The sequence below is a fragment of the Oratosquilla oratoria genome, chromosome 4, assembly GCF_046742065.1.
Source record: "Oratosquilla oratoria isolate Oo_2021 chromosome 4, ASM4674206v1, whole genome shotgun sequence".
Classification (NCBI taxonomy): domain Eukaryota; kingdom Metazoa; phylum Arthropoda; class Malacostraca; order Stomatopoda; family Squillidae; genus Oratosquilla; species Oratosquilla oratoria.
Window position 1 is genome coordinate 32,745,945 of NC_134780.1, and position 25,028 is coordinate 32,770,972.

The 25,028-nt window shown below is 38.7% G+C and overlaps 1 protein-coding gene across 3 annotated transcripts in view; it reads left to right on the forward strand.

Annotated features, from left to right (window-relative positions):
* Positions 1-23,294, forward strand: part of LOC143024751 (peroxisomal ATPase PEX1-like) — a 33,371-nt gene extending 10,077 nt beyond the window's left edge. For 2 of the 3 annotated variants that reach the window (XM_076183861.1, XM_076183862.1), the window contains 5 exons: positions 808-3,398; positions 3,609-3,844; positions 5,130-5,194; positions 6,853-7,058; positions 16,698-17,856. In XM_076183861.1, the coding sequence (XP_076039976.1) occupies positions 938-3,398; positions 3,609-3,844; positions 5,130-5,194; positions 6,853-7,058; positions 16,698-17,512 (3,783 nt within the window). In that variant the 5' untranslated portion in view covers positions 808-937 and the 3' untranslated portion in view covers positions 17,513-17,856. Of the gene's footprint in view, positions 1-807; positions 3,399-3,608; positions 3,845-5,129; positions 5,195-6,852; positions 7,059-16,697 lie in introns of all 3 variants that reach the window. The other variant, XM_076183863.1, reaches the window with a different exon arrangement.
* Positions 23,295-25,028: the final 1,734 nt, after the last annotated feature.

The window sequence follows — 25,028 nt, forward strand, 5'->3', positions numbered from 1 at the left end:
GCATCAAGATGGAGAGAAGAGGATGGTGCTGCCATAAGAAGATGGAAAACATTATTCAAAGATATACTGCTGATACCAAATGAACACCATAGTGCACATCTCTTCAAGGAGGTGTGACCATGAAAGGCTATCTGGTCTCTGGATTGGGCCAAAACACTTGAAGACACCACCAAACACCCTACACCATCGGACATCTCCAGACATCAACTTCACAGAAAAATCCACCCACAGAGAAAGGAGAATCACATTAGCATGACTGTGTTCAGGTCACTATCCAGCAATATGACATTACCAACACAGAATAGACCTCAGAAATAAACTACCCCAGATCCATCACACAGAAGGCACTGAACTTACATTGCCCCACAGCAGCACAATATTTCTTCCATGAGTGACTTATGGGCCAATCTGATAACTGTTGCTGGTTACCTAGGAGCTATAAATCTCCTGCAAAAGAGATCTGGGGCACTGAAGTTAATGACATGTCAATGAGGAACAGGCAAGGTATTTTGGGATGCATGACAGGAATGAAGGTATCATATATTCAAATCATTGATGTCATTATTCCTTCCATTATTTAGAATTGACCAAAATAGTTGCAACAAAATGAAACTGATTTGGCATACCTTTCAGAGAAAATGTAATTGGCATACAAAATGTTATTTTCTAATGTAAAAAAATTATAATAAATGTACAAAAGTAATTGTTGATAATTATTTTGGCTTATTAAATTGTTAGTAAAGGTATCCATTGACTAAAGTTATATATTTTTCTTTTTATGTTAAACTCTTATATTATTTCAAACAGGTTTGGAAAAAGCAGTCTTTCAAAGTATTGGAGACAGCTGGATGTAGGATGTAGAGTGAGGCTTCATTGAAGGTCCTTGCAACAGATATTTACATGCACATCCTAAGAGTTGAAAAGTAAATTCATCAAGATGGTACATGAAGAGTTTATCAAAGTGGCCACTCTCAAGGGATCCCCATTCCATCATTGCTTTATTTCCATCCCTCGTCATTGGGTGCAGCTAGTCAGACCAGACACACTAGCAACTTTCCTTATTGAAGGCAAAGACAGTTCAGTTCTGACAGTGTCATGGGCTGGAGATGTGCATGAGGGATGTCAGGGAGAAGCAGATGAAGTCAGACTTGGGCGTAGACTACTAGTGGGACCATGGGAGGAAGGTGCCAAAGTGGTATTGACACAGGTGAAGCCACCTGGGGTGTGTGAACATTTATGTGTCAGCCTATGTACCCAAGTTGAATGGGAAGAGTTGGTGCTCAATGCAGAAGTGGCTGAGGTAAGCCTACTTAGTCAGGTTCGTGTGGTAAGGAGAGGCCAGTTGTTGCCTTTATGGTTGGAAGGTGGTGCACAGGTTATGCTGAAGGTGATTGAACTAAACCCTAATGCAGAGGTTGGTTTGCTTCAGTCCTTGACACGTGTGGAAGTCTTGCCTCCCAGTGAAAGCAAAAGTAATTATGAAAGAACAGAGAAAATGTGCTTTACACCTGTAGAAACTGAACAAGAAGGAAGTGCTAATAATAGAAATTACTATGATAATCCAAATGCTCAAAATAGTACAGAAAACAGTATACTGAAATCACTAGGACCCTTGAAGAATTTCCTAGACAGAAGAAGGAAACTGGAGTTGACTGAAAAATTAACAAGTGATTGTGATATTTACTGTCGTGTGCATCCAGTGCCAGTGGATGAAAGCTACTTCTTGCCACATTTCCCTGTTACATTTATGCATCCCTCATTAGTTATTATAAGCAAGAAAACTCTTCCTACTAGTTTTGATCAAACCACTGAAACCTTCAGCTGCAAGTTGGCAAGAGTTAAATCACCAAAGCAGTTAAGTGAGCAGTGCAAAGAGGGGTTGAAAGATATAAAAAATAAATCAGATGTGGAAGCTATCTATGTCACAGTTCTTGTTTGGGAAAACTACTTCAGGTCAGATGAACCTGTTAGAAAGGAAGACAAGATTAATCCTTTTATATACAAAGGCTGTGCTGTGGTATCTAGTAGTTTACAGAGATCATATGATCTAAGCATTTCTAGTCAGATTATTCTAAAGCCAGAGGATTTTGGAGGTAGGGTGGTTCCTCACAGTATTGATGTACTTATTCTCCAGGCACCAAATGACATGTGTGAAGATGTGCTAATTGCAAAGTTAAAAGAAAAATTCAAGGAATGGGTAAATGTAAATGAAATAATTCTTAATGATAAAGCCATTATTGAGGTGCCTTTAGAAAATAAAAATGCAGAGGTCTTAATCAGTATACAAGATGGAGAACCTCTGAGACTGACTAAAGAGTCTGTAGTTATGTTAGATATAAGAATAATCAAAACAAAGACTTCTGTTGAATCAATTCCTAAAGCTTTGAACAAAACACTTAGAGAAAATCATAAGTGTTACATCCATGATAAGCAACTAATGGCAAAACTAAAAAAGAGTATATTACTTGGACTTGGGCTTATATCACCTAAGTTACCTTCCATTCCTCAAAATATTCTTCTTCAGGGTAGTAAAGGCAGAGGTAAAACAACTTTGATGGCCTCACTGACATTGAGTTTAGCTCAAGAACCATATTTTATCCACTGCCAGACTCTTCATCTTAAGTCGTTGAAAGGTAAGAAGGTTGATATTCTTGAAAGAAAATTCCAAGAAGCTCTTCAAGAGGCTATTTACAGAAAGCCCTCACTTGTCCTCCTGGAGGACATTGACTACCTGATAGGAGTCAGTGGTCAGAGTGAGCAGGAATCAGGACCAGAACATGAACATAGGATGCATGTAGTGTCTGTTATCTCCTACTTGGTGAACCAGCTCATGCAACATCAGCAGGCCAAGAAGAATGATACAGTTGGCAGTGGTGTTGTTATTATTGCAACATGCTTGTCTCGTGCCAAAGTGAACAGGGGTCTTGTGGCCCCACAGGGACATCATTATTTTCCTATCTCATTTACAATGCCAAATATTGAACCTCAAGACTCTGTAAAGATCTTCAGGGGTGTGGTCCGAAACCACTTCTCACAGTTCTTTTCTTGGCCAAAAGAAGCACATGGAAAAGTAGAAATACCACGGGATCATTTAAAAGGCAAATATAATGAACCAGAAGAAAAACATGAATTTTGTTGTATCAAAGACTCCAAGTTAATGAGATGGATTGAAGGTTTCTCTATAATGGACATTGACCATTTAGCACTACGAGCAGTCATACAAGCAAAGTTGCGGCAAGATGAAAGAATTAAAGGTGGAACATTTGTATGTGGAACAGAAGATAATCAAATGGAGGGAGACAAGAATGAGACAAAACCTGCTTCCTTCAGTACCTGGGAGGTTCTAGAGGAAGATGTAGAATTAGCTTTGGTGGATTTCATTCCGTCTTCACTCAGAGGTTTGTAGAGTTCATTCTTCAACTTGATAGCAAAATATATTTAAAATGTGACATTTTGAGCTTGCCTTATACTAATGAGTTTCATATTTTAAGATTGTTTAGTTGTTAATGATTAATGCTTAGAGGAGTCATCATGTATATTGCTTTGTAGAATATTTTTCTGATTTGGTTTATAAAAATTTTAGTTATTTCATGAAATTGTCTTGTCAGCCCTTCCTGAAAAGAGCAAAAAAGACCACATTACCATACAAGTGGGAGGTTTAACTGAAGCCCAACACACACTTAGAGAAACCCTCACATGGCCCACAAGGTATCCAAAACTTTTTGCTAAGTCTTCTCTACGTTTGCGTTCTGGAATTCTTTTATATGGACCTCCAGGCTGTGGTAAAACTCTTCTTGCAAATGCATTTGCCCAGAGTACTTCAATACATTTCATCAGTGTCAAGGTAAGATGATTTATGGTTTATTGAAAATTAATTTTTTTAATTATAAGAAAAGAATTTATTATATAGATCCCATATTTCACTGTAACAAAAGAGAACTGAATAAAAATGTATTTCCTCCTGTATGATATGAGTGTATAGATGAAGTGAGAAGTGTGGGGATGGGGCAGAGGACAGGGTTGGGGGAACTGACAGATGGGGTTGATTGGAGAGTGCTGGGATGGTTAGTGTATATAGAGGGAAGGAGTGAAGAGGGACTAGCATGAGAGTGGAGGTGGATGGAAAGAGCTTGAAGGTGGGGAGCTGAGACTGGAATGGATTTACCTAGTTGTTTTATACGGGAAGGGAGCTATGCTCATGGTGCCGTCTTTGTATCTTTCAGCATCAAGTTTATTCTTAAAATCGTAAATTGTATTTGCACACACTGTTTTCTCATCTAAGTTATTCCATATATCCAGCACTCTGTGTGGGAAGCTATTCTTTTTCTTATCTCTTCTGTAGTTGTCTTTTTTGAGTTTCTTTTCATGACCTCTTGTTTTTCCATTGTCATTTTTTAGTCAATCTTTTCTGTCAAGGATTTCCATTCCTTTCATGATTCTATATATAGTCAGTAGATCACCTCTTTCTCTTCTTTGCTCTAGTGTTGGTAGTTCTAGTTTCGATAATCTTTGTTCATATGTTAATTTGGAAAGATGTTCATATGTTAATTTGGAAAGAGCTGGTGCCAACTTTGTTGTTGCTCTCTGTATTCTTTCTAGTTTCCTTATATTCTTTTTAGTACTGGGTGTCCATAGTGTTGCTGCATATTCCATTTTTGGTCTAATCAATGTGACTAATGTTTTTTTTATCGTTTCTTCATCCAAGTATTCAAATGCCACTTTGATTGACCTTAGTAGGTTGTATGGGTGGGGTGAAGAGGGCCTTAGGTAAGGGGGTAATCTCTTTAGAGCAGGGAAGGAGAGAGAGTGGGAGGTGGATGTGAGTGGAGAGTGGTTGTGGGTGAATGATAGATTGACATGGTCTGAAGGGATTTCTCCTTGTCTTCTCTATTTATTCATGAATGAAGCAGTAAGGGTAAACCAGCTTTGGCTGTTGGACCCTGTTGTGGAGCTGCTATGTCTTGCTGCATTGCTTCTGATTCAGGCACTGGGGGGGAGTCAGGGATGTCCCTTCATCCACAAGGAGGAAAGATGTAAAGGAAACAAATGGGTGTTTATGGTGATACATATGAAAATTTCTGTTACCTATTTCATTACAATTGAAATAATTTATGATCCTTACATCACAGGGCCCAGAGTTACTTTCCAAATATATTGGAGCAAGTGAAGAAGCAGTCCGTGATGCCTTTGAGAGGTTAGTGTGGCTTTTTTACTTTGAGGATAATATTACTGCTCTCTTTGTGAATTTAAGAATTTGCTTAAATACTGAGGGAAAGGAAGGTAGGGGGTGCCCTGATAATGGTATAGGGGAATAGAAAATATTTTTTACAGCAATAACAACTTCTATCCTTGGAGGGATATTATTGTACCAAAGAAATGGAGTCATAGAGGTGGTAAATTTAGGAGAGATATAAAGAGATAAGATAAAAGGAAAACAAATAGGTGATGGATGGGTGTGGGATGTGGGGGGGTTGCCTTGGCTAGCTACCTCCCCTATAAGGGGGAAGAAGTCAGAAGAAGTCAACCTGTTTACCCTGGTCTTTCTTCTAGAAGACCCATATCCTTCAGGGGGAAGAACCCTTTTGGTATATGGTGATAGGTAGTAGGTTGGAGGTATAGTGGATATTAAGGCATCAACATTCTTTTAAAAGAATATTTTGTGGCTCTGGTCTGAAGGGATGTCAATAAAGTCCATAAAGTATTGACTGCATAAAACATTCACAGTCAGTACTCCATATGGAGATGGAGAAATAAAAGGATTTCAGTGGAAAAATGAACAAAATATATGAAGTAATAGTTTTATATCTGTACACCAAAGGCTTTTCCCCCCATATATGGAAGGTAATACTTTTATCACTTATATATGGGAGTAAGGTTACAGTGATGAATGTAAGTATTAGTATTTTGCTGCTTATAGCAGTTCTTTTCTCCTTGTGGAGCCATACAGGTGATAAAGGAGAGATTTAACATCTTGAATATGATGATGCCTATGTATGAGTTGATCTGCGAGTTGGGTATATGAGGATCCTAGTGTCAGCTTCCTGATTATATTTATTTTGTAGTCATAGCTGAGTGACCCCTGTATTTTGTGAACAGGCTTGATCATGTTTTCTGTGATGTTATATTTATTCAGGGTAAAAGAGAACAAGTACAACAGCAGTAACTTTATATTTTGTGATACATCATTGTACATCAAGTAATGTGATGTGCACACAGATATTTGACTCATATTGAAAAGGTTAGGAGAATAGCAGTTAGGAGGGATAGTGGAATAAAAAAGTGATCAGCATTCTTCTTTGAGTAGAGATTAGTCTTCAGTCATACAAGAATAATGTGTGACAGGTAGTGACTATAGAAAACTTATGCAATCATTATTTCATATGATATATTAGTGTTGGTCTTGTTCTATCATCAGTTGGTAGGAGTAGGAGGGGAGCAGATGATGATTGTCAGTTTTCCTTATGTGGAAGAAAATCTAATTTGATAGAGGTCTTAGACCTAATCTAGAGAAAAAGTGCCAACCCCTGGGGCTGCAGCTCTAGATGGAGGTGAAAGTATTGATGGGATTGGAAAATGAGTAGCATAAACAAGACTTTCATAAGTAGGTATCCATTGTTGGTCCCAACTTTGTACGTGTTCAGATTAACACCCAACAACTTATTCAGCTGAACAGTGGATTTCAGTTTGAAGGGATTTCAGATTAAAAATTATCCTTTTCTGATAGGGTCAACCCACACAATGAAATCATCTAATGTTAGCTAAAGAAAATGTTGGAAATATGCTATTATGTTGAAGAGTTTAAAATGAGGTGTTTATATTGTTAATGTTGTTTTTGTCAATTTCTTGTGGCAGAGCGCAGAATGCTCGGCCATGCATCCTCTTTTTTGATGAGTTTGAGAGCATAGCACCCCGGAGAGGACATGATAGTACAGGTGTGACAGACCGTGTTGTGAACCAACTCCTAACACAGATGGATGGAGTGGAGGGCCTCACTGGAGTCTTTTTATTGGCAGCAACTTCACGTCCTGACTTGATAGATCCAGCCCTCTTGCGACCAGGTGATTCTAGTTATTGTGCACACACACACATACACACCATACAAGAATTTAAGAACAAACTAGATGTTGTGAGACACAAAGACAGGTCATTATGAGCATAGCTCCCCTTCCCGTATAATACAACTAGGTAAATACAACTAGGAAATTGATTTGGGAAGAAACGAGAAACACAAAAAAGATAGACTAATGTACAACAAAATGGATTTTGAGAAACTCAGAAAATTCTTTCAAAAAGTGAATTGGGAAAATTTCTTTAAGGAAGAAACAAAGAAGAAAAATGGAATACATTTAAAGAAATTTATAAAGAAGGCATAGATAAATACGTACCAAAGCAGAAGCAGGAAAGGGTGTTCATTAAGTGCTGGTATAACAAATAATTGTAGCGAGGTGAAAGATGAAAGAGACAAAGCTTGGAAAAGATGGGAAAAGAAAAAACAATGAGTATGTGGCAAATATACCGTATATTTCCATGTATAAGACGACCCTAAAATCCAAAAATTCACCCCTTAAAATTGGGGGTCGTCTTATACTACCATTATAAAAATCAGACCTTGAATTCTACGTGAGATGGCTTGGTAGGCTAGCCTGCCGATAACCACCGATACACAGGAAATGATTCACATTATGATAAGAACTGGTAATAAAGGTAATTAAACCATATTTACCTTATATATTATTGACATATCTTTATAGTAAATGGCAATTGTTAATAAATTCGAGGAATAATTCTAGCAAGCAGCTGATAAACGCAAGATTGTTGTGTGCCAACCGTTGTGTGCGGTGGAGTGAGCTACGTCGAACCAGGAACGTAAACAAATAATTTTTTTAGTTGACGTGTGTTCTCAGAAAATCATGATACATGATTTGCTTTGTTATTTCATTTATTTTGAATTGATAAGGATACAGTAAGTAATTTATCTGGTATAAGGATACAGTTAAATAATGAGAAAGAAAAGAGAAAAAGCGGAAAAAACAGCTGATAAACGTAATCAAAACAATTCTTTTTTTACGGTAGGTTTGATATACTGATGCTTTTGTAATTTAGCAGTCGTCTTATACTACCAATATGAGATAAATTCATAAAAATTTGCTCTAATTTTGTACCTCGTCTTATACAAAGGTCGTCTTATACTCGGAAATATATGGTATATCAAACTGAGAAATTAATATGTGAAAATATGCATGGAAGAAAATAAAACTATGAAAAAGACATAATAGATAAATGTAAGGATCAACCTAGATTGTTCTATAGGTATATGAATGGTAAATTGAAAAATAAACAAGACATAGTAAAACTGCGTCAAGGAAATGAGGAATATATAGAAGATGTGGTGGGGTGAAAGAATACTGCCACCAAGTCTTCCCACTTGAATTGTAAAAGGTGAGAAAAACAGGATGGGGATTAGGACTAGGCATCCTTCTCCCTGTAGCCCCACAGGGGACATTCCTAAAAAAAAGTAAAGGCATAAGAGGGTCAAGGAGTTTTCCAACCAGTACCTTAAGGTTTGGGTCTTTTAATATGCGTGGATGTGGTACAGATGAGAGTAAAAAGGAAGAGATAGGCAGAATGTTTGTGAGAAGAAAGATGGATGTGTTGGCTTTGAGTGAAATTAAGTTGAGAGGGAGGGGCGAGTGTGAGTTTAGGAGTGTAGTTGGAAGTTCTCAGGAGTGAAGAGAGGATGAGGGAGAGAAGGGGTAGTAATACTAGTAAGTGAAGAGATAGGTAAATGTGTAGTGGAGTGGAAGGAGGTTTCTTCAAGGTTAACCTCTTCAGTACGGGCCTTAAATCTCACGGGCAGCAGCCGATGCCAGCCGTACGACGTGTCGTAATAATACTCGTATCATAAAATATAGTCACCGCTTATAGCGATCGTTCTCTCTTTCACCCGTGAATTTTGATGAAAATAGAAAATGTGATTACAGACAGTTTAGAGAGTATGTCATTACGGAGGGGCAACTACAATAAATATAATCAAGACGCCGATATGGCAGCCTTGCGTATCCACTTGCTCCTCATGATGCCTTCGTATGCGGCACCATATGGAAGGGGTTAATGTGGATGAAAGTGAAACTGGGAAGGGAGATGTGGGTTTTTGTAAGTGCATATAGGCCTGGTATTGAGAAGAGTGTAGAAGAAAGGGAGGCTTTTTGGGTAGATATAAATGAGTGCATAGAGGGATTAGGGAGAAATGTCAGTGTAGTGGTATTGGGAGACCTTAATGCTAGGGTAGGAAATGAACCAATAGACAGAGTTATTGGGAAGTGTGGAGTTCCAGGAAAGAATAGTAGTGGAGAGTTGATGGTGGAGATGTGTCTAGAAAGAGAGTTGATGATAGCAAATACAGTGTTTAGGAAGAAAGTCAAGCATAAGTACACATGGGAGAGGGTGGTGGATGGAAAGGTGGTAGATAGAGCATTAATGGACTATGTAGTGATAAATAGTAGTGCAGTGGGAAGAGTTAAAGATGTACATGTTCTAAGGAGAGGGAGTGGGGGATATCAGATAATTTTCTGGTGGAAGGTAAGTTGAGAGTGGAGGATAGATGGAGAAAGAGGAAAAGGACAGAAGGTAGGGAGGTGCTTAGAGTGAACTGCTTAAATGAGAAAGAAAAGGAGTAGGAGTACAAGAAGAAGCTGAGAGAGGAGTGGAGGGAGTGAAGGATAGAGTAGAACTAGGAGTGGAGGAGGAATGGGGATGGTTCAAGGAAGGAGTCACAAAATGTGCAAAGATGGTGTGTGGAACAAGGAGGAGGGGAGGAAATAGAAGGAAGGGTAGTGAATGGTGGAATGAGGAAGCAAAGAAGGTTGTAGAAGAGAAGTGAGCTTTCATAGGTTACAAAATAGGACGAGGGAACCATATAAGAGGTACAAAGAAAAGAGAAGTAAAGTATAAAATAAAGGAGAGCAGATGTGAAATGGGGTAAGAGTATGACAAAATTTTGAAAGTAATAAAAGATGTTTTGGAAAGAAATTAAGAGAGGAAGAAGAGGTGAATCAGATAGAGAAGAAAAGGTAAAAGGTGCAGATGGAGAGATAATGGAAGAGAAGGCAGTAAGAGGAAGATGGGCAGAATATTTTAGGGAGTTGCTAAATGTGAAGGAGGATAGGGAGGGAAAGATAGTTGCAGTGGGAAGTGCTAAGAAAATGACAGTGATGAGTGAGGAAAATGGAGAAATAAGGAAAGATGAAGTTAAGATGATGAAAGCAGGTAAGGCACCTGGGTTGGATGGTTGTCATGAAGAACATCTGAAAAAAGGAGGTACAGTGATGGTGGACTGTCTGGTGAGGTTATATAATGTTTGTTTAAGAGAGAGTAGAGTGCTGGAGGAGTGCTTGTATAGTTCCACTTTACAAGGGAAAAGGGGACAAGTGTGAGTGTAGTAGTTTCAGAGGGATCAGCTTGTTAAGTGTAGTTGAGAAGACTTATGGGAGGGTCTTGATTGAGAGGATTAGGAGAGGAATAGAGGGAGTAATTGGTGAGGAATAGTGTGGGTTTAGGACAGGTCGGGGTTGTTTGGATTAGAATTTTGTGGTAAAACAGATATGTGAGAAAGCTATAGGAAAGGGTAAGGATGTATTTTGGGCTTTTATGGATTTGGAAAAGGCTTATGACAGGGTAGACAGGGATAGGAGGAAAGCTGTGAAGAGCAGTCAAGAGTTTTTACAAGAGTAGTAATAAGTATGTCAGGATTAGAAATAGAGAGAGTGAGTGGTTTGAGGTAAAGGTGGACTTCGTCAGGGATGTGTTATGTCACCCTGGCTGTTCAATTTATACATGGATGGGGTGGTGCGAGATGTAAATGCAAGGATAGTGGGTCAGGGATTAGAGATGGTTAAAGAAAATGGAGAAAATGGAAGATAAGCCAGCTGTTGTTTGCGGACAACACTGTGCTTGTAGCAGGATCAGAGGAGGGATTGAGGAAGTTAATGACAGAGTTTGGGAAGGTGTGTGAAAGAAGGAAGTTGAAGATAAATGTGGGTAAAAGTAAGGTGATGAGATGTACAAGGGGAGAAAGTAGCAGCAGACTGGAAGTGAGTATTAAGGGAGAGAGACTGGAGGAAGTGGATATTTTTAGTTACTTGGTGCGAATGTGGCAGGAAAGGGTGGAGTGGAGGTGGAGGTAGAATGTAGATTAAGAGAAGCAAGTAAATGCCTTGGTGGATTAAAAAGTGTAATGAGAAATAGACATTTGGGAATGGATGCTAAAAGGAGATTGTATGAAGGAGTGATTGTGCCGACAGCACTGTATGGGGCAGAAACATGGAACATAAGAGAAGAAGAGAAAAGGAGTTTGAATGTGTTTGAGATGAGGTGTCTTGAGAAGTATGATGGGGGTTACTAGGCTGGATAGAGTGAGAAATGAGGTGAGAAGGAAAAGAGGGGTGTAAAGAGAGTTGGGAGATAGGGTTGATGAAAGAGTATTTGTATGGTTTGGACACATGGAGAGAGGGAATAATCGTCCCAATACACAAAAAATATGATAAGTTAGAATGCACCAACTATAGAGGAATAAGCCTACTATCAACTACATATAAAGTTTTCACCAAGATATTGTATAACAGAATGGAAGAATACATGGAGCATATAGTAGGAGAGTACCAATGCGGCTTTAGAAGAGGGAGGTCAACAACAGATCAAATTTTTGTTATAAGACAACTTATAGAAAAGTATTGGGAATATGATAGGGAGCAACTACACCTGTTCATCGATTTTAAACAGGCTTATGATAGAGTGAGCAGAACATCTCTGTGGAAAATAATGGTAGAATTAGGAATACCACACAAGTACATCAGATTAACAAGAGCATGCTATGAAAACACAAATAGCATAGTGAGATGTGGGAGTAAAACTACATCACCTTTTCAGATAGGAGATGGCTTAAAACAAGGATGCATACTCTCACCACTGTTATTAATCTGGCAATGGAAAAAATAATCAGAGTTAGTATGAATAGGAGAGATGATGGAATAAATTGGAAGATATAACCATAAAACTATTAGCATATGCTGACGACATTGACATCATGATAGAGAATCAAACAGAAATGGAAAACCTGGTGGCACTCTTTAAAGAAGCTGCAGAAAGTGTTGGACTCAAGATCAGTGAAAGCAAGACAAAGATAATGAAGGTAGCAAGAGAGTAATTTGCCATAAAGGGTACAGATTGCGGGGATGGACATAGAGAGTGTTAAAGATTTTAAATACTTAGGAGTAAAGGTGACCAATGACGGAAGAACGAAACAGGAAGTGGAAGCCAGAATCGGAGCAGGAAATTGATGTTACTACAGCCTAATAGAATTGTTTAAAAAAAGGTCCATATCAAGAACAACAAAACTGAGACTGTACAACTCAATAGTGAGACCAGTCATACTGTATGGCTGTGAAACATGGGCCCTTACAAAAGCTATGGAGAAGAAGTTTGAAGTTCTTGAAAATAAGATTTTACTGAGAATTTTAGGACCCGTGTATGACAACCAAATGCAAGAATGGAGAATAAGACACAACTGGGAAATTCGAGAACAAACAAAACAACCCCATATTAAAAATGTAATAAGATTAAAAAGATTGAAATGGGCAGGACATGTCACAAGGTTGCAAGAAGATAGATGGCCAAAGAAAGTGCTCAATAGTGGAGTGCGTGGAAGACGACCACTTGGTCGACCTAGAAAAGACTGGAGGAGATGCGTTGAAGAAGATGTGCAGATATGTAGAATAGAACCAAGAGAATGGAAGGAGGTGCCACAGGACAGAAAGACCTGGCGAGACGCTTCAAAAGCAGTTATGGATCACCAAGTGGCCCGAAGACCAGTGGAGTAAGTAAGAGTAATAGTTGGACACATGGAAAGAATGAGTGAAGAAAGACTAGTAAAAGAGGTGTGGAAGGCAGAGGTGGAAGGAGTGAACATGAGTGGTCAACCTAGGATAAGATGAATGAATGGGGTGAAAGGGGCTTTGGGAAAGAGGGGAATGTCTGTTGAGAAAGGATGGGAGAGGACAGAAGACAGGGGTGAATGGAGATGGATGATGTGATGCATGAGGTAGAATGGGTGGGGGATGGAATGATGTGATGCATGAGGTGGAATGGGTGGGGGATGGGGGTGAGGGAGTATGTATTAGAAATAATTTGACGCAACCCAAAGGGACTTCTCCCTGTCTTCTCCCTTTCTGTATGAGGGGATGGAGAGGGGGGGGGGTTGCCGATTTAATGAAGCAGCCTTGCTGTGGATGTGCTGTGTCTTGTGACACTGCTTCTGACCCAGGGCAGTGAGCAAGATGCAGGGATGACCCATCATCTAGGAGGTGCCAAGATAAGAGGGAGGGGAGTGGAGTGTGATGGGGATGGAATGGGTGGGAGTGGTTTTTATGCCATTGTTTTTTTTTTGGCTACTTCACTTGTAAGGGGGAAAAATGCCTTTGGTATATGTATGTAGTGGCAGAGGTTATGAACAAACATTAAGTCTGTATTCACAGTAGAAAATGCACATAATTGGGAAGAAGAAAAGTTAGAAAGATCACCCGCAGGTAAAAAAATAATGTAACACAAAAAGAAATAAAGGATCAAATAATAAACCTTGATGTCAGAAAATCAGTCTGAATGGAATTGCAAATTGGATACTAAAAAGAATGTATAGATGAGCTAGAGGACAAGATATATAAAATAATAGATTGCTCACTCAAGGAAGGGAAAGGTACCATAAGATTGGAAAATGCAAATATTGTACCAATACATAAAGGGAGAGATAAGGAAGACCCAACAAACTATAGGCCGGTCTCCCTTACAAACAGAATAGCTAAGATATGCGAAAAGTTATCAAAAGTAGATGGATTAGATATCTGGAAGAAAATAAGATACTGATTCCAAAACAATTTGGCTTTAGACAAGGAAGATTTTGTGCCACCTACTTGATTTGTTTTTATTCAAGGCTAATTGACATAATACAAGAAAGGGACAGATGGGCAGATTGTGCTTTTCTAGATTTACAAAAAGGCATTTGATAAAGTACCACACAAAAAACTATTAAGAAAACTTGAAACAACAGGAGGTGTACAAGGGAAATTAATGAAATGGATGGAAGGTTCCTTGTTGGGGAGAAAAATGAGGATGGTAGTTGGAGACAAAATCTTGACTTGGGAAGAAATGATAAGTGGAGTCCCACAAGGTTCAGTACTAGCAAAACTACTTAAGAAAATAAGTACAGAGAAAGACTGTGAATTATTTCAGAGAGATTTGGACAAAGTCTGGAGATGGAGCCAAAAGTAGAAAGTGAACTTCAACATCAAGAAATGCAGTATAATGGAGTTTGGTTAAAGTAAGAATAGAATATCTAGGCAATATAAGGTTGGTACAAAAGAAGTAAAAAAGGTTAGCTCACAAAAGGACCCAAGAGTAATTATTAGCAGACATGTCACTAGACAAGCATATAAACAAAATAGTCGGAGAAACGTACAATTTACTAAGAACAATAAAGGTGGCCTTTAACTACATGGATAAAGAAATAGTAAAGAAAATATTAGCCACACTGATAAGACCAAGATTGGAGTATGCCGCAACACTATGGACACCTAATACAGAAAAGAATATAAAGAAATTAGAAAGAATCGCTGGCTGAACAGGTTAGGGATATTAGATTGCACTAATGTCGTAACACATTGGTAAAATTTAAACTTAGAACCCACTGACAGTGGAAAAAGATAAAAAGTGAGAAGATTGTTCCTGTATATTTCGACCACTCTCTGTGGTCCTCTTCAGCAGAAACTTTTTATCTTTTTCCATCGACAGTGGGTTCTAAGTTTAAAAGGTTAGGGATATGTTACTTGCAGCGAAGGTCAAGGGGATGGTGGTTCGAATCCTGCCACTGGTGAAGTTGAACCAAGGGCATGGTTTATTAAATTCCACACTACAAAGTCCTCTGTGAGGGGCACTGTCCTAGCCTTCCATTAGGGGGGAGTCTGTGACGTTAAACCATATCATCATCAGAAATAATCCAAAGAGCAATGACAAAGATGGCACCAACACTTTCAAAATTGACTTATGAACAAAGATTGTCTAAACTGGAACTAACAACCCTGGAACAAAAAAGAGAGAGAGATCTACTGGCCAATTACAGAATCATGAAAGGTATGGAAGTCCTTGATAGAGAAGATTTATTAAAGTAGGACAGAAGAAAAACAAGAGGACATGAAAAGAAACTCAAAAAAGATAGTTATAGATGAGCTCTGAAAAAGAATAGTTACAAAGACAGGTCACTACTAGCATAGCCCTTCCCATATTATACAACTAGGTAAATACACACATGGATAAAAACTCTACTTTGGAAGAAATGAGAAGTAAGAGTCCCATAGGGTTCAGTACTGGCTTTGATATTGTTTGCTGTATATGTAAATGACATGGATGAAGGTGTAGAATGTTACATGAATATTTTTGCAGAGAACGCAAAACTGCTCAAGAAAGTAAATGCGGAAAAAGATTGTGAATTGCTACAGAGAGATGTGAACAAGGTCTGGGAATGGAGTCAGAAGTGGAAAGTGGACTTCAACATTAAGAAATGCAGTATAATGGAATTTGGAAAAAGCAAAAAAAAAAAAGAATATCAGGACAATATAAGATTGGTGCAAAAGAAGTAAAGAAAAGTTGGTTCCAAAAAGGACCTAGGAGTAATCATCACCAAAGACATGTCCCCAGACAAGCAGATAAACAAAATAGTCAGAGAAACCTACAATTTATTAAGATCAGTAAAGGTGGCTTTTACTTACTTGAACAAGGTAATGGTAAAGAAAATACTAGTCACACTGATAAGACCAAGATTGGAGTACACAGCAACACTATGGACACTCTATGGACAACAAAGATGGCCCAAACACTTTCAAAACTAATATGTGAGCAAAGATTGTCTAAATTGGAACTACTAACCCTGGAACAAAGAAGAAAAAAGTGATCTGTTGGCCATTTACAGAATTATGAAAGGCATGGAAGTGATGGAGAAGACTTATTAAATTGGGATAGAAGAAAAACAAGGGGACATGAAAAGAAACTCAAAAAAGGGCAGTTATAGAAGAGATCTGAAAAAAAACAGCTTTCCACACAGAGTGGTGGATGTCTGGAAGAAATTTGATGAAACAATAGTGTGTGCAAACACCGTACATGAATTTAAGAACAAACTAGATGTTGCAAGATACAAAGATGGGTCACCATGAGCATATCTCTACTTCCCGTACAATACAACTAGGTAAATACACACACACAGACACATACACATATATACATAGAGGATTTGCTAGTATAGAATGGAAGATCTACAAGAGGTCATAGGAAAAAAATTATAAAGCAAATTTGTTTGAAAGATGTTAGGAAGTATAGCTTTCTACATAGATGTGCAGATTTATGGAACAAATTGTATGAAAATATAATCTAGGCCAACAACATGAATTGAGGCAGTTCAAAAGATGACAGGAATGCATAGATGTTAAAATAGTTGTAATAGCCTCGAAAGTACTTGGTACTTTCATGTTGGTAAAGGCTGTTTTTGGGTTTTGTCCTACAATTGTACCCTGTCAATGGTGAATCAATTCATTTGTTTGTGATAATATTTTATAATGTAATTGAAAAGTTGGTATAATTGGTATAATCCATCTTTGCAGGTCGCCTGGACAAGTGTATATTTTGTCCACTCCCTAATGAAGAAGACAGAGTTTCCATTTTGAAGGCTTTGTCAACCAATCTTGATCTAGAAGAAGAAATAGATTGGGTAGGGGCTGCAAAAGCCACAGAACATTTCTCGGGTGCTGACCTTCAAAGTCTTCTTTCAACTGCTCAGATTTTAGCTGCAAGGGAAGTCCTGAGGTCTTTGGTAGTGCATAAAGGTGTTGATATGAAGGATAACCACAGAGAGAAGAGTAATAACCAGGAAACTACAGAATGGACAGAAAGCAGTGGATTATCAACAGATGAAGAAGATTTGCATTCAGATCAATTCAAGCAGCACAGTTCAAGTAGTCATTCAGGAACTGGTGGACGGACATCTGATGATTATTCAGTGATTGATGGTGAAGAACAATGTGAACTTAATGTGTCTTCAAGCTTAGAAAACACGGAATCTGAAGAAGAAGAAATTGCTCAACATCAAGTGATTTTAGAAAAGGATAGAGAATTAGTGTTTTATAGACAAACTGAAGTAGGAGGTTCTCAAAAAAGGACCAAGGTGAAGGGTGAAGATACCATAACTTCTTCCTCTATGAGAAATTATCATGTTAGGGATAGAGATACATATAACAATGCATCTCCTCAGAAGGTTCAAGTAAGAAAAAAACATATCCAGAAAGCACTGTTACAGGTTAAACCAAGTGTGTTCCAGACTGATCGGCTTAGATATGAGAAATTGTATCAGACTTTTATGAACAGAAGAGAAGGGGACTTTGGGAATCCTAGTCCAGGAAAAAGGGCTACATTAGCGTAGTTTCTTCAGTTTCCAACTTTCTACATCCTGTTATTTTGCTTTTGCCTCTGATTTTTATTTTGTTCTTCATCTTTATTTCTTACAATGCTTACTATGCACAGCTGGGTAGAGAATGACTGCATCACATGCTGTTATGAGTATCTATATGACTTATGTGACTTGTGATTTTACTTATCCTGATTACCTTTTGTATTCCCTATATAGGTGGCATTAATCTTCAACAAAGTCGACTGTGTTTTGCCACGCAACATCAGAGAGCTTTTATTTATTCTCCGATTCGATGACATCAAGAAAAATGCTCCTCAGAAGTTTACCACGTTTGAAGTGAGTGCTGCTAGTGGAAAAGGAACACAACCTTTACTCAAGTGGATCAAGGGAGAAGTGGATAAACCCCCTGAAAAGAAATAAATTATACACAAATTTGCTGCAAATGCATATGGCCCATTTAAGTTCTTCTCTCCTCATTTTATATTATTTTCTATCGTACTTTTACTCTGGCAAAGTTTGTTTTATGTGGTCTTTACCTTTAAAAAAAATTCAACAACGTAGGGTATATGCAAGAGGGCTAAGCAGTGATTTGAGAAGGGTGGGGGTACTTTTCTATTGTATTTTAATTTTGCATATTTCTTTACTGCCACATGCACCTTCAAATGCTTAGAATTTCTCCACTTCGTCCAGCCTCTCACCCTTCAAATTCACTTCCAGCACACCAGCATCACTGCTTGCACAGCTCATATTTTTACATTTACCTACATTTTCAGTTTTTTCCTTTCACATACCCATGAGCTGCTTCACACTATCCTCTGACTGTTACAAATGTATTGTCATCCACAAACATCAACTGGTTCACCTTCCACTTCTTTCTGCTCTTCTAAATAGATCAATACATGAAATATAACATATCTGATGGTAGCTCAAAATAGTTCACAAGGATAGAAGTGCCAGTAAACCATAGACAATAACTACAACATTCACCAACACCCCCAGACATTAACCTAACTCAGAAATTTATGCAGTCAATATTTTAGGGACCAGTGACACCTGTATGGATCAGAATTACGCAACAATATTTATGATTGGAGACTAATCTCCATTCAGAGAGGAATGATCATTTTTAGCTTCTATCCCATCTTTCTGCTACTTATCATATCTATAACCCCATATCCTCAGTAATACTGTCCTCAAGGACAGGAACACTTTAGATATTGGAATGAAATAAAAATATCTCTTCAGTTAGTTGCATTATCTCTTTTACATATATTGTTACATCTATGCACACCCATGCAGCACATTCTCAGGATTGAAAACCATTTGATGGCCTCTGCTTTTTTTTTTTTTTTTTTTTTTTTTTTTTTTCCAGCAAACATTTTTGTGGCACAAGGAATATGTAGATTGTGTTGTTACTCTAACACCATGCCTGCTTATGGTATGAAAAAATTGATAAGTGGAGTTATGGGAGTTTTAAGGAAAAGATTTAGGGAAGGTAGTAGAAATGAGGGTAAATAGAAGGTATAGGTGAATTGTCATTCCTCTGAGTGGAGATTAGTCTCGCTATCATAAAAGAATGCTGTGTAATCTATAAGGTTGTCACAAAAGTACCTAGTTTGACTGCATGAAACTTAAGTAGTTGATACATACATATACCAAAGGCTTTTTCCCCCTTATAAGGGAAGTAGCCAAAAAGAAAGGCATAAAAACCATTCCCACCCATTCCATCTCCAATACACTCCACTCCCCTCCACCAACTACCCTCCCTCTTATCTTGGCACCTCCTGGATGACAGGTCATCCCTGTATCTTGTCCACTGCCCTGGGTCAGAGGCAGTGTTGCAAGACACAGCACATCCACAGCAAGGCCGCTTCATTAAATCAGCGACCCCCCCTCTCCATCCCCTCATGCAGAAAAGGAGAAGACAGGGAGAAATCCCTTTAGGCTGCATCAAATTTTTCTCACACATACTACCTCACCCCCCATCCCCCCACCAATTCCACCTCATGTATCACAACATCATCCATATACAACCATTCTCCATTCACCCCTATCTTCTGTCCTCTCCCGTCCTTCCTCAACAGACATTCCCCTCTTCCCCAAAGCCCCTTTCACCCCATCCATCCATCTCATCCTAGGTCGCCCCCTCATGTTCACTCCCTCCACATCTGCCTTTCATACCTCTTTTACTAGTCTTTCTTCACTCATTCTTTCCATGTGTCCAAACCATACACATACTCTTTCATCCACCCTATCTCCCAACTCCCTTAGCACCCCTGTTCTTCACCTCACCTCATTTCTCACTTTATCCAGCCTAGTAACCCCATCATACTTCTCGGACATCTCATCTCAAACACATTCGAACTCCATCTCTCTTCTTCTCTTATGTTCCATTTTTCTGCCCCAAACAGTGCTGTTGGCACAATCACCCCTTCATACAATCTCCTCTTAGCCTCCATTCCCAAATGTCTATTCTTCATTACACTTTTTAATCCACCAAGGCATTTACTTGCTTCTCTCAATCTATATTCTACCTCCACCTCCACTCCTTTTCCTGCCACATTTGCACCCAGGTATCTAAAACTATCCACTTCCTCCAGTCGCTCTCCCTTAATGCTCACTTCCAGTCTGCTGCCACTTTCACCCCTTGTACATCTCATCACCTTACTTTTACCCACATTTATCTTCAATTTTCTTCTTTCACACACTACCCTTCCATTTACCTACATAGCACATCCCTGACGAAGTCCCACCTTTACCTCAAACCACTCGTTCTATCCATTTCTAATCCTGACACATGCTCTACTACTCTCGTAAAAACTCTTGACAGCTCCTAGAAGCTTTCCTCCTATCCTGTATATCTACAAAACCTCCCACAGTGCCTTCATGTCAACCCTGTCGTATGCCTTTTCCAGATCCATAAAAGCCCAAAAAACATCCTTACCCTTTCCTATAGCTTTCTCACATATCTGTCTTACCACAAAGATCCGATCTACGCAACCTCTACCTGTCCTAGTCCACACTGTTCCTCGCCAGTTACTCCCTCTGTTCCTCTCCTAATCCTCTCAATCAAGATCCTCCCATAGGCCTTCCCAACTACTACACTCACACTTGTCCCCTTTTCCCTTGTAAAATGGAACTATACAGGCACTCCTTCAGTCCTCTGGGACTCTACCCTTTCTCCAGGAAACATTAAATAACCTCACCAGCCAGTTCACCATCCCTGTACCTCCTTTTTTTAGACATTCTGCATGGCATCCATCCAGACCATGTGCCTTACGTGCTCACCTCAACAACTGCCTTCACTTCATCTTTCCTTATTTCTCCTCCATTTTCCTCACTCATCACTCTCATTTTCTTAGCACATCCCACTGCAGCTATCTTTCCCTCCCTATCCTCCTTCACATTTATCAACTCCATAAAATACTCTGCCAACCTTCCCCTTACTGCCTTCTCTTCCATTATCATCTCTCCATCTGCACCTTTTACCTTTTCTTCTCTACTTGATTCACCTCCTCTTCCTCTCATAATTTCTTTCTAAAACATCTTTTTATTACTTTCAAAATTTTCTGTCATACTCTTACCCCATTTCACATCTGATCTCCACTTTGCCTCCTTTATCTTGTGCTTTACTTCTCTTTTCTTTTCTTTGTACCTCTCATATGACTCCCTTGTCCTATTTTGTAACCAGTCTATGAAAGCTCGTTTCTTCTCTTCTACAACCTTCTTTGTTTCCTCATCCCACCATTCACTACCCTTCTTTCTACTTCCTCCCGTCCTTGTTCCACACACCATCTTTGCACACTTTGTGACTCCCCCCTTGAACCATCCACATTCCTCCTCCACTCCTAGCTCTACTCTATCCTTCACTCCCTCCCACTCCTCTCTCAGCTTCTTCTTGTACTCCTTTTCCTTTTAATTTAAAGAGTTCACTCTCAGCACCTCCCTACCCTCTGTCCATTTCCTCTTTCTCCATCTCTCCTCCACTCTCAACTTACCTTCCACCAGAAAATTATCTGTTATTCTCCCACTCTCTCCCCATAGCACATGTACATCCTTAACTCTTCCTATTATACTCCTATCTACCACTACGTAGTCCATTAACACTATCTACCACCCTTCCATCCACCACCCTCTCCCATGTGTACTTATGCTTGACTTTCTTCGGAAACACTGTATTTGCTATCATCAACTCTCTTTCTAGACACATCTCCACCATCAACTCTCCACTACGATTCTTTCCTGGAACTCCACACTTCCCAACCACTCCGTCAATTGGTTCATTTCCTACCTTAGCATTAAGGTCTTCCAATACTACTACATTGATGTTCCTCCCTAATCCCTCTATGAACTCATTTAAATCTATCCAAAAAGCCTCCCTTTCTTCTACACTCTTCTCACTACCAGGCCGATTTGCACTTACAAAAACCCACATCTCCTTTCCCAGTTTCACCTTCATCCACATTATCCTTGAAGAAACCTCCTTCCACTCTACTACACTTTCACCTATCTCTTCACTTACTAGTATAGCCACCCCTTCTCTCCCTTGCCCTTTCTTCACTCCTCAGAACCTCCCACTTACACTCCCAAACTCACACTCGGCCTTCCCTCTCAACTTAATTTCACTCAAAGCCAAAATGTCCATCTTTCTTCTCACAAACATACTATCTATCTCTTCCCTTTTATTCTCATCTGTACCACATCCACACACATTTAAAGGCCCAAACCTTAGGAATGTCCCCTGTGGAGCTATAGGGAGAAGGATGCCTTGTCCCAATCCCTGTCATGTTTTTCTCGCCTCTTACGACCCAAGTGGGAATACTTGGTGGCAGCATTCTTTTCCCCCCACCACAGGGTAGGCAAAACAAAGAAATGAAATTCAGAGAAATGGTACAGGACAGGAACAAGGGGTTAGGGGACAGCATAACGGAGGGACAGTAGCAGTATAATAAAAGTTTCATCATTTTTCTGTGAGCAGAGTCCTCCTCTATCACAGACAAAATGATGTGTGGCTCTGGTTCGTAGGGCGCCCCATATAGACCCTAAATATCAACTGCATGCTACTCTGCCACAACAACATGCAGCCAATACCCCAGACTCCCCACTCTCACTGTGCATGAACCCAGACTTAAAGCCAACAGGACCAAATCACTAGATCTAATAAGATCCAATCTAGAAATTCTTACAACTCTTCTACACCTGGAATAATTTCACACTAACATAGTTTGAGCATTTCCCATGAAACATTTTTCAAATTTCATTTATTTTCTCTTGAACTTGAGGAAATCAAGTTGTCTAGGCACTGGTTCCATCCCACACATCGCTGTCATACTCACTGTCACTATCTCAAAGGCAAAACGTCTCTGAAGAATAGATGCAACATCTGCTTCTGGCTCTTCCTTGGGCTTTGTTTTAATGTCTTCAACCTTACGCAGTTTGATGCCCTCTCTAATTGCTTCAAGATGATCACTTCTAGAATCTGTTTCAACAGGAATTGTTTTCTTTGGTTTTGGCTCAACTTTGATGATGGGTTGCTTAATAACTCCGTTTGGCATTGCTGGCATTGGTATGGCTCCTGGCTCACTACCATTAAGAGTATGAAGAAGAGCTGAAGTTGATACCCGGTACATATAAATTCTTTAATATCTAACGTCAACCATTTCTTGAGTCTCTTACTTTCTAGTAGCTATATCTTCATTATCTTCCCTCCTCTGTTTTTCCTATATATTTGAACCTTGTTGGCCATACCACCCTCATCCTTTTTTTTTTTTTTTTTTTTTTTTTTTCTGTTCAACACACCAACATATCCCTTCCTTAGTTCTTTTCTGTAAATAAACATGTGAACCATGATATTCTTGGTATCTAGTCTCTGTGTATTCATTGGGCATTACCCATATTGCCATTCTAGTATTAATCACCCACAGATGCCTTTACAGTTACCAAAACAGATAGATATTTGATAATGTTAAATTGATGTCATTAGTACTGAAAGTTGAATGTGTTGTATTGTGTTTAAAGTGGGTATATGTTTTCACTCAGCCATCCCTCTTACAAGGGAATGTCTTTGGGAATAATTGTTACCTTGAGTTTTGCTGATAAACCCACAGCCCCACAATGGTTGGCACTGAACTGCAGGTCCTCCCATAAAATTCTATGGGAAGAAACTTTGGACTGTTGTTGTGTTTAATTAGTGTGGGACTGCTGTCACCTTCTGAAAGTAGTAGGAGGAGGGAAGCAGTTGCCAGTATCTTTCCATATTTGAGGTGTTGGAAATACAGTTGAAGTTGATAGAACATTATCCTAGTCCAAAAACTTGAGTGCTGGCCTCTTGGGGTTGCACTTGTAGATAAAGGTAAAGGGGTTGATCGGTTTTGTAAATGGGCAGCAGGGAGATGAATCTGTTGTTCATCCTGTAGAGTCACCATTAATAGGTACCCATCATTGGCTTTGGCATATATACACACACACACACACACGAGGTAAATATATATATATATATATATATATATATATATATATATATATATATATATATATATATATATATATATATATATATATATATATATAATCTCAGAATGAATGTATCAAATATCCTAGAAAGACAACTAGAGAATTCTTGGAAGTAATGAAAAATGTGGGAGAGGTTATGGTTTTCTAAAAGATGATCATAAACACTATTATTGTCAGTAGATAGCAAACGTGAAGATCCCTAAAAAGATGTTCTACCATAGCCTCTAACATTTAGTATTGGTTCACTGTATTGCATCTTGTAGCAGTTACACGTATTTAGTCACTTTCAAATTCTATCATAACTTTAGCCATTTCTTTAATATTGTCACTCCAGTTTGATGTAAGTAGTGAATATTCTTGTCTTGTATTAATGATTTTATGATTTATATAGTTTCGATCAGCTCCATAGTTCATTGTTGTTGGCCTTGTCTTCTTAAATATGAGTTTCCTACAACATTCCAGAATTATAAATTTTATTTTATTTAGTTGATATTACTTTGTCATTATTCTCTCTCTCTTGCTTCCCTCCAGAGTCATGTAAATTTATTATTATCGTGTTCATTATTCCAAAACTATCTTGCACAAGTCAGATGTTGGCATGATAACTTTTAGAGTTTGTTCATAGATTCATTAAAAAATTTGAATAAATAATGAATGTATAGTTTTCTCTCGGGTATTAAAATATAAAAGTTAAACACCACTTTAATTGACTCCTATGTTTGATATTTATAGTAATGCCTTTATTTTTAACTAACCTATTTCATGGACAACATATGAGATGTATATTAATTTATGTACTTCATGATCTTCCACTTTTATATTTTGTAATATGACTTCTCCAGTTGGTCCTTTTTTCTCATGGAAGTTAAACAATCAATCTATTGCCCTTGGTCTCCTGCAGAGGACCTGACTCCTGAAATTCATACATACATACATACATATACCAAGGCTTTTTCCCCCTTACAAGGGAGGTAGCCAAAAAGGGAAAGGCATAAAAACACTCCCACCCATTTCA